Source organism: Marmota marmota, unplaced genomic scaffold, assembly GCF_001458135.2.
Source record: "Marmota marmota marmota unplaced genomic scaffold, marMar, whole genome shotgun sequence".
In the NCBI taxonomy this organism is placed as follows: Eukaryota; Metazoa; Chordata; class Mammalia; order Rodentia; family Sciuridae; genus Marmota; species Marmota marmota.
The window spans coordinates 33,500,116-33,510,428 of record NW_026000240.1 but is presented as its reverse complement, the minus strand read 5'-3'; the positions used below and the strand labels follow the sequence as shown (position 1 = coordinate 33,510,428).

At 49.0% G+C, this 10,313-nt stretch overlaps 1 protein-coding gene across 5 annotated transcripts in view; it reads left to right on the top strand.

Annotated features, from left to right (window-relative positions):
• Positions 1-10,313, top strand: part of LOC107143177 (RAD54 like 2) — a 60,265-nt gene that overhangs the window by 23,129 nt on the left and 26,823 nt on the right. For all 5 annotated transcript variants that reach the window (XM_048794638.1, XM_015486773.2, XM_048794639.1 and 2 more), the window contains one exon: positions 9,495-9,786. In XM_048794638.1, the coding sequence (XP_048650595.1) occupies positions 9,495-9,786 (292 nt within the window). Of the gene's footprint in view, positions 1-9,494; positions 9,787-10,313 lie in introns of those variants that run through there.

Genomic DNA, 10,313 nt, shown 5'->3' with positions numbered 1-10,313 from the left:
CCCCCCCCCCCCAGTTTGGAGCTGTGTCCTGCTGGAATGATAGAGGTCAGCTCTATGCTGGATAGTGAAACTATGGATAGGCAGCTGCTGGGTTGAGGGAATGGACCATTGATTTCCTGTTAGGAAGTGTTTCAGCTTCCCCAGCTTATCAGGTGATCATTGCAGGCCTGGCGTCTGCTGCCTCCATCTTCTTTGAAGGAGCATGGAGGAATCCTTCCTCTGTAGGAGCCTTAAGTCTGGCTTTTGCTTTAGAGAACCTGAATACATTAGTCATTCTGGCCTCTCCTTCCTTGTTGCCAGTGCAGGGAAGGAGCTTCTAGTCCTTAAACACTGGCTGTCTTCTATTGTTATATCCTGTGTCCTGTTGTCTCCATCTCCTTCCTCCCATCAAGACTTTGCCAGGCAGTCTTTATGATGAATAAACTTGTCTGGCTTTAGAACTTTACCACCTGTCTGTTGCTCCCCATTGGCTGGGTAGCTGCTGCACTTGCCTCTTCCAGCCCAGGAGGTTGCTTAACCTGCATCTCTACTGACAAGCCCATTCCATTGTTGGAGGGCCTAGCAAACTTTGGGATTTGTTTCCAGGGGAGAGATGGGGAGATGACTGATGGTGTGTGTGTGTGTGTGCGTGTGTGTGTGCATGCGCGCGCGCGTGCGCGCGCACATGTTTGTTCATTATACAATAACACCAAAAGTGGAACTTAAGGCGCTTTCTGTTTCATAACACCCTGTCAGACACTTAACTCTTCTATTCATAGAAGCCTTAGATCTACAATTTAGCTATGCAAATTATTTTAATAATTTTAAAATAGCAGTTCCAACCAGTGCTTTCTCTCTCAGATGCGTCCCAAGAATGGATGGTGAAGGGATTCACTTGGAGTAGGCTCTCAAGTTGAGGCTGGTGCAGTAAGAGTAAGCTAGTCAGAACACACTCAGAACTTGAGTTACACTAATGTCTGTCAGCCCTGGAGCATTGGATCCTAGAGACGTGTGAGTGTGTGTGTGTGTGTGTGTGTGTGTGTGTGTGTGTGTAAAGGGATAGAGGAATATTTCTGTGTTCACTTACAGGAAGTCACTGCAGCATTCTATTGAAAATCTAGAAACCATTTCAGCAGGAAACTTGATCGATTCACTAGAGGAATAGGCATTTGAAGTTGCCAGGATGCAGATGGGTGTCTGAGAGGCAGCACACACCTGTCTGTTCCCTACCCAGTAGTCGTTCCAGGGTCCAGGTCTTGCTTCAGCCCTGCAAAGGCCATAATTCTGGGAAGCTGTCCTGGCTAGAGAAGACTTTTAATCTGATAATATATGCTTCTATTATGTAGGGGGTGATGGTGAGATCATGAGAAACTGAATTGCAACTAGTTTCATGGGTTTTGTTGCTTCTTGTTGTTTTTAATGAACCTGAAAAAAATATCTCTGATTTTTCTTCTCTTTATATGTGCTGGTGGGCAAATGTGCATGCACACCAAACATGAGCATGTGTGTAAGGGAAGCAGGAAATGTCTTAGAGCTAAGTACCATGTTTTACAGTTTCTTTGATCTGAAACATTTAGTGGTGGCTTCTACCTACCATCTAGGCCCAAGTCAGGGAAGGCTGGTGGTCCAGAGGGAAGGTAGAAGATCAGGCTTAGGCATTTTCCCTCACCATTGTCTTTCATGAAATGTTTTCAAGGGTCTCTCAAGTCTCATTCATCCTGCGTAGCCTAACTACTTTTCCTGAGGAACATAGTACTAAATGATTCAAGATTGCCATTTGTACTGATGCTTGATATCCTTTCTTAATATCTTTGTGGATAAAGACTGCTAGCAGAGATAGAGTAGCTATTTAAGAAAGAAAGCGAACCATGTTGGGTCAGATGTTTTTCTTTAGACTGGATATCTAATCTGTGAGTCCTTCCCTTTTGAGTTGTGCTGCTTAGGCCTCTATATTTTCTCCTGATTTAAGGATAATTCTGGTCCTTGGAACTCTCTTCCCCAGGAATTCTCAGTATAACTACATATGAAATGCCCCACTCTGGGAGCATAAAGTAAAGAGCTGGGGTAAGTTTTGCTGATTGGTTGAAACACAACCAAGTATCACAAGCAAGCTGTCGGCAGAGCAAGGCCTTCTACATCAATTTGTTTAAACCTGGCATTCCTTGCTCTGGGACTGCGTCCTCATCCCTTGGGGAAGGTCTTCTATGGACTTTACATTCCTTGTTCCTAGTGTTCCTGGATATGACTGCCTACTTCCCACTTTTCAGATGACCAGTCTCTCCCTTTGAGCCATGGCTTTCTGTGTACTCAGCCAAGTGGCTCTTCACCAAAACTCTTTTGAGAAGTTATCCTTTCTCCAAAGGACCCCCAGAAGACTTTCTGGCCCTTTGCTGACTGGTCCCAGGAATTCAGCACCTCAAGGCCTGAGAATGCTGTGCTCTCTGTTGCTCCCATTTAGACTCAGTTCTTCTTTCTGCCTTTTCTCTTCTGCCGCTGTGGTCCCTCAATGTCTGTTCTCTGCCACTAGTTTGGCTCTAGGCCTTTTATGAATACCTGAGTCTTTACAACGATGAACTTCCTGAGCAGGCAGTGTCCACCTTCTTTACTCTTCAGGGACCTGAGTCTGTTCCTTTCCCCTCTCATAGGTCTGTTTGTTGGAGTCATCTAGTGCAGTGAGGAGAGGTAGCCAGGCAGGCTGCAGAATCTGCAATGCAGAGGGCTAGGGGAGGTTTGGGTTCTCTGCTACTACTGGGATGATATTCAGATGAGAGGGGACCTCATACTGTGACCTGACCCAGGACCCTCCCTAGAAGAGAGCTTAGCCCAGCTGTGTTTGAGTGAGTGAGTGTGATAATGTGTGTGCACATGTGTGCTCATGTGCACCTGGGTGTAAAATGACTGTTATCTGGTTGTGTTACTCAGGGTGGGCTGGGGACTAACCAGAAGAATCCCCCAGGCCTGCCCAAGACAGGTTTTTTTTCCTTGTACCCTCTTCAGAGGGATCAGGGGAAGAGGGTCCAGGTGGGTTGAGGGGGTCACAATGGATAACCACTAAGGCCACACTGCTGCCAGGGGTAAGGGGTAGGGTGGGATGGGGGAGATGGCCCTGGCACCTGGCTTTGGTTTTCCGTCTTCTTTCCTCAGGACGCCCCTGAGGCCTGGGACCTGCGCCTGGCTTAGAGAAGCATCTGTGGCTGGGTGATCCAGCTGCTGGTGTGATCATGGGCTTCCCTCCTCTCTCAGCAGGACAGGCGCTTCTGCCCCAGAGACTGGGCAACTGGCTGTTTCTATGACGTATTTATTTTTACTTGTGTTTCATGTCACTTTTTTAAGAAAAAAAAAAAAAAAAAAAACAGAACAATTGTAAGTCAGTATAACTGCCTATCAGTTTTCTTTATTTCTCTTTTTGTAAAATAAAATTTAAACTCAAGAAGGCAGTGTTGTCTGATTAAGGAATTGTCTGGACAGCTGATTAGCTGAGTGTTGGTGAAAATATAACTCACCATAGTGGCACTGGGACAGCACTTGGGGGGTGAGATAGATGGGAACAGAGGGAAAACTGCTAGCAGGCTCTTTGTTGGCAGTGAGGTTCACTGCTTTTTTCAGCCTTTGTTCACCTGAAGAGGTTTGGGTACCCTCTGTTACCCTCCATTTTCCAGGCTCTCAGGGAAACAGCAAAATAGTCATTAAGGCTAGTTGGTCCTCAGCCATGGCAAGTCCTATAGGGCAGCCCTGTCTAGGCTGAGTGGCTGGGGATTGGGCCAGCATCGTGGGAGGTGGGAGATGGTGTGTCTATGAGTGGCTAGTGGCATTGTCAGAAAGCAATCTTACACTGCATGTGTGTTCTCTGTCATCTGAGTTAGGACTCTAGCCACTGCCCACAGAAAGCTAACCAGGGCTTTCAGTGGGAGGAGGTGGGGAGGGAGGGGATAGTCCACTCTAGCTCCCCTAGTTTCATTAAGGGAAGGAATCCTGGGGAAATATTATATGGAAATTAGGGAGAATAAAAAGAGCCTATGTGGGAATTCCTTAGATGGAAGGCAAAAGGAAGGCCAAGTCTGGGCTCATGACAGGGTGATATGTATTATTGGAGCTGGGACTGGGAGTGGAAAGTGTGTAGGATAAAGACTGGATGAGCAGGTTTCAGGCATATTGCAAGGGGTGAAGAAAGTGCCTTGCAAAGCAAGCTGCTGACTCCTAGTGGCCAGCCAAGGCCTTTCAGAGATCTTACCAAGGTGGTGTTTACACTGTTGGAAGCAGTGGGGAGATGAAGCCTGGCAGACTGATGGCTACAGTCCTAGTGGAAAGCTAGCTCCCCTTCCACAACAGAGTTCTGAAGCTCCTAAGGCACACCCTGAACTTGATTTCCCACCCCAGCTAAAGGAACTGGGCAGAGAGGACAAGGTGAGAAAAGGCAACTTTAGACTTTTCCTGGAAGAAGCTCATCAACTTCTGAGAAGTAGCATTGATGGGCAAACCCTGTAGGCAGAGACTGTCTCTGAGCCAGTGCCATACTCCTCGTGTCACAGAAAATGCTTCCAAATGTATACCTAATAGTCATGTGCTTGATTTTCATCATTAGAACCTGCTGGCCTGGCCCTGAGTTAGGGGACCAGCTGCCCATTCTGCCAGTCTCCCCAGGGTATGGGGACAGACTTAGCCCTGTGGATAAGATTTAGTCCCCTCTGCCTGTAGAAAGAAGAAATGTGAAGCAGACAGAGGGGGGAAAAGCCAGGATTATGACTACCTCTGTGGGACCAGCCTGCCCTTTGCTGGTGTTGTAGTGGGATTCACAAGATACACTGCCCACATGGCGTTTGACTTTTTCTATAGCCACCTTCATTGTGTTCCCTTTAGAGTGATCCCCCTTCCAAACTGCAGTCCTCATCAGAAGGACCAAGACTGTCCTTGGCCCAGCCTGTCTTGTTTATAAGCAGGCTTATGAGGGTAGTTGTCTCCTTCCCCACCTCCTTCACTGTAAACCTAGGCTTCTCAGGCTACCAGGGCTTTATCTTGGGCACCTAGCATAGTGCTTTGTGGTTCTGAGATAGAAGCTGAAGATTGAACCTGTCCTCAAGGAATTCGCAGTAGGTTAGGCTAAACCAGGTCAGAGTAGCCTTCCCCAGCCACATCCAGGGTACTGGAGGAGACTAAGGGAGGAATTCCCCTGGAACTAGCTCCAAGAAGACGGGGATTTGGTTTTGTTCACTCAGTATCCCCAGCCCCCTAGAACTGTCTGGCAGGAAGTGGTACTTGATAAATGTTGGATGGGAGAATGATTATTCCTGTGCCCACTGAAGGAAAGTTAGTAGGGGGTGAGTGGAAGCCAGAAGCAGATGTTTATGTTGTTGAGAGGTTGGATCCACTAGTTTCTCCCCTGAGCCCAGAATGGGATTGAGCTTCTATAGCTTTAAAACGGAAGCAAGTGGCCTTGTGTTGCTTGGTTCCCAAGCATGTTATGAAACCTCAATTAGATAAACTGGCCAGAGTTAAGGGTTGTACCAATGCTAGAAGTTGACATTGCTGTGTCGCACCTTCCTAACCTGTATAAACAGTTCTCTACAGTCCGGTTTCCCAGACCCCCGCCTGACCCTTTATTGCGGGCCACCAGGCTGACTTCCCCCGCGTCTGGAGCTGGGCTGTCGCTATAGAGCTTCCGCCAACCCAGATACCCTGGGGTGTTGTTCAGTCAACCCTCGGCAGCTCGTTTGCTTGCTGGAGGCGGGAAGGTACGCCGTGGGCTCCACCCCAGCCAAGTCCCTGGGATTGGCGCGCCCGCGTTGCTACGGAGACGGGGCGGGGCCGCCCCCTGGGTCCCGAGCGCACNCAAACTGGATCCCCGAGCTGCCTGTGTAGGGCGGCGTCCGTGGGATGGCTGCTGAGGTGAGGGCCGGGCCATAGAGGCGTCCCCGCCGGGGCGTGGGCCTGGGGCCACGGTCCTCCCAGGCGTGACCTCAGGGCTCCCCGCGACCCTTTCGTGGCCCCCTGCGACCTGGGCCACCCTTTGCATATCGTCTCGTCCACAGCTGGCCCCGGCCAGGTCCGAGGCCCTGACTGCGACTTTGGGCCAGCCCTTCCCACCTTAGGTCACCCACTATCTCAGTCGCGGGTACGGGGCTTGTCTAGGGGCAGTGGAGCTGGGGAGGAAACGGAGGCATGAGTCACCTTTCAAGTCCATCTAATTCACGAGGCCGCGCCTCGCCGCCCCGCTGCAAACTTTAACGTCCCTTAAGTTGCAGAGGTGCGTGGAGCTACAAGAGCCGTGAGCGGAGAGAAAGAGGCTAGACATATAGTCAAGGCTTTGGGCCAGCAAGGGCTGGAAGCCGAGAGCGAGAGGCGGCGCTCTCTAGAGCGCGCGGGCCCCTCAGAGCCGCTGTCTTGCCTCTTAGTTCTAGAGCCAAAGTTTTGCTAGCGCGGGGCCCTTTAAGGCCGGCCGTCCAAGGACCGGCCCTCCTCCAAGGCGCATGTGAGCGGCCTCAGGAAGCTCGCGCCGGCCGCCAGCCCCCATACTCACCCAGCCCCCATGCACACCCGCTTGAGTGGTTAGGCGCCTGAATCTGGGGCCTCTGATCCGAGGGTAAACTGAGGCCAGAGAAAGGGCACATCCTTCCCAAGGTTAGTGGCAGGGCTGTTTGGGCACCAAGGTTGGTGGCTGGAACCCACCAGGAAGAGGGGTATGAGGAAGGCTCTAGAGAAGATCCAGATGTTGTGAGGGTGGGTTTGGCTTCTGATTTCCCCGAGGATTTGAGTATGGGGTGGTGGGTGCTTGCAGAGGTCCTGGTGGGCTTTCCTTGGGAAGGGGTTAGTCAGGGCGTGGAGCCCTGCCCAGTGGTTATTTCCTGGGCTGCAGTGACTCTTCCTTTCTGCCCCCAGCACTGGAGCACTTGGCCCCTGCTGCGCTGGATGCCATGAGTTGCTAAAAGTGAACCTGGCTTTTCAGGTGAGCCTCCCCAGCCCTTCTTTCCTTTATCTTTTGTGTAAGGGGGAAATTAACATTTCCCTTCTTCCTTTCTACGTGCTTTAAAGCTCTGCTCCCACACCCTGCAGGAACATGTACCCCCTTTCTGAGCGGTTTGGGAGAGGCAAAAGAAAGATGGGAGTTAAATTCCTTTGAAATAGAGGTGTGCAGCAGAGAGTAGCACAGAGTAAGGGCTTGTCACTCCCAGAGCAGTCGGTGTCCTTGATGCTGAGAGCTTCAGGTCTTGAGTTCAGAGATGTCCAACCTGGATTAAATGCTTGGGACTTTCTGGAAGCCAGTCATCAGGGAGGAGAGAGAAATTGGAAATGGGGGCTGGGTCATGCTGCTTGGGTTCCCATTGCTTACATTTTGGTTCAGGTGACTGTTAATACCTGTGTGATCTTGGTCAAGTAGCTTAATGTTACTTGAGTCTTTGGGTGAAGGTGATGGCCTCCATGATTCAGTAGAAGAGGCTAGCTAGGCCACCCGTCCCAAGATGACAAAGACTAGAGTAGAGGTGAAGAGCAGGAAAGAAACTTTAATCAGCATGGCCACTTAGGGAAGGACAGATATGAGGGTACTGTGACCAAAGGTTTGTTTTCAAGGGAAAATTTTAGGGTTTTAAATTTTAAGGGTCTTGCATGGTTGGGGAATTTGCATAGTTAGTGGAGTAAGTCATCCTAGTCAGGCCATGGTTGATGATTATCTGAGGACTGGTTCTGTGAACTTCCTGGAAGGTCAAAATTGTAAAGTCATCATCACTTGAACGGGCAGTTTGGTTCTCATTGTGAGATGATTACTCCTGCTTTGGGGGCAGCCTTGGTTTCCTCATGGAATAATTGTTCCCACTAAGGGGAGCAATTTCATTTTGAGATGATGCCTTGACTTTGCTTGAGGTAGTATCAGTCCTTTTTCATAAAGAAACTTATCAATTGAGCCTGTTCCTGGAATCCAAGGTAGCTGAAGGAGGAAGTAGCTCAGAGTGGGGAAAAAATAGTTAAAAGAGGAAAATGGAGTCAGAGAGGGACAAAATGAATTTAGTTGTTTAGGTTAGTAACTGGGTCCTCATTCCGATATTTCCAACCACTTGTTCCCTGATCTATACTTAGTTTGTTGAATTGTTCTGGGGATTAATGAAGTAGCTGTGTTTCAGCATTTCGACAGTGGTGTGTGTGTGTGTGTGTGTGTGTGTGTGTGTGTGTGTTAAGTACCCAAATCAACTGGAGATAGAATGAATAGGACAGGGAATGCATATAAAAAAGATAATGAATCTGATGGTCAAGAGCACCTGTGAGTGAGAAGACCTGTGGGAGGCACTTCATTATGATACAGTAGGATTATAAGTGTATGAGACTTCTTTGAGATGCAAATGCTGCATGCTCTTTGACTTGAAAAATAATGTTTTAGCATACTGTCTTCACATTCACAACCTACAGGGACCAACCTTAGGGATAACTTTTCCATAGGGCAGAAGCATTGCCTTTTCAGCTCCAAAACTTTAAAATTTTAAATATTAATTTTATAATATTAATTTTAAATAATTGGAGTGGGAGTGTTCCCCCAGTAGGTCCCATGCTCCCTTTAAGTAGTTTTCTGGATACTGTGATCCCTCCCTTTATGTTACTGTGCGTAGCCTGTTTTAAAAAGCGCATTCGGCCTCAGTCTCTAAGTTGCTGGGAGGCCTAGACAATCTGTCTGACCTCTGTGGCTCTTGAGCCTATTCCTGTATAGCTTTTTTGCCTCTTTTGAGTAACTGTTACTTCCCTGTCTTTTTGTGTTTCTACTTGTACCAGCCTTTTCCTCTTACTTATTGTTTATATTCTGTGGGCTGGGAAAGAAGAGTGAAGCTGTTAGCATTGGTGGTTAGAGTATGGAAAGTTTAGGGTTGAACTTCGTTCTGGGTGCTCAGGCTGTTTTGCTTTGACTTCTCCTCTGGTTCTGGATGGGTGAGCTTGCTGGATAGCAGGGTCCCTGCAGGACAGATATACTTATCAAAGGAGAGTTTCCTATGAAAAGTCTCCTATGACACATTTTCCCCCTGGGGTTTTGTTCCTTATGATTTTCCTATTAATAAGTGTTTGGATCCTGATGCATGTCTATCCTCTGTCCTCTGAAAGTAGTGCCTGAGGCTTGGGGAGTCTGGGCTGGCAATTGGGCTCAGCTGTGGGAAGGAAGAGGCACTGTGGGGAAAGGCTGCATTGTGGTGTCTGGCCTATCTTAGGAGAGGCTGATCAGGGCCAGGAGTATATCCCTTGCTGATTCATTCTTCTGTCCCTCTATGACACAGTTTGCCCAGGTGTGACCAGGGCTGTTAGCTGCCCGACAGAACTTCTCTGAGAGCGTCAATGACTGTGATTAAGAAATAAAGAAGCTTGTGGCTTCAGTCATCCTTTGTAGCTCCCTTCTAGGTCACCCTATGTGTAAACACCTCTGGCCCCTCCCCCTTCGGGTCAGAGCATCCAAGACAAGGCTAAGGTTGGGCCAGAACCAGCTGGTGGGTGGGTGGGCACAGTCAAAGCAGGCTACCAGCCTCCTCTCTCTTCTGTCTCCTTTGCAGCTGCCTTGGGGTGCTGTGTGGGAGGCCCAGAACCATGTCGGACCTGCTACTACTGGGCCTGATTGGGGGCCTGACTCTGCTGCTGCTGCTGACATTGCTGGCCTTTGCCGGGTATTCAGGGTTGCTGACTGGGGTGGCAGTGAGTGCTGGCTCACCCCTCATCCGCAACATAACTGTGGCCTACAAGTTCCACGTGGGGCCCTATGGCAACACTGGGCAGCTTTTCACGGAGAGCTGCAGTATATCCCCTGAGCTCCGCTCCATCGCTGTCTACTATGACCACCCCCACATGGTAAGGAGTCTCCATGGGATTCTACTCCACAGATAGACCTGGGTCTGGGCTTAGTGGGGCAGAGGAGTTTGGGTTTCTGGGGGAAGGGTGGGGAAGTCTTTGAGTTGGCCTTGTAGACCATCTCCTCTCTGAGCTTGAAGCCTCTTCCTTATTTAGCTTGGACTATTGCTTTAGGTATCCATTAGCTGACTTTTTATTTGCCCAGGTCTGGTTCCCTTTGCTCATGGCTACTTTTAAGTTATTTATTTATTAGTTGTAGTTGGACATAATATCTTTATTTTATTTATTTATTTATATGTGGTGCTGAGTATTGAACCCAGGGCCATGCACATGCTAGGCAAGCACTCTACCACTGAGCCACAACCCCAGCCCGACTTGTAGATTTTTGGAATTAGTGGAATGTATTACTGTAAGTCCCTAGTTTCCACTTGTCCTTCTGCCGCCTCCTCTTGCTGTGCCTTTTCTGTGTCCATTTGGGGCCAGTGCGTTAAGGCCAGGCAATTCAGATTCTGTCCACTCTGGGGGAT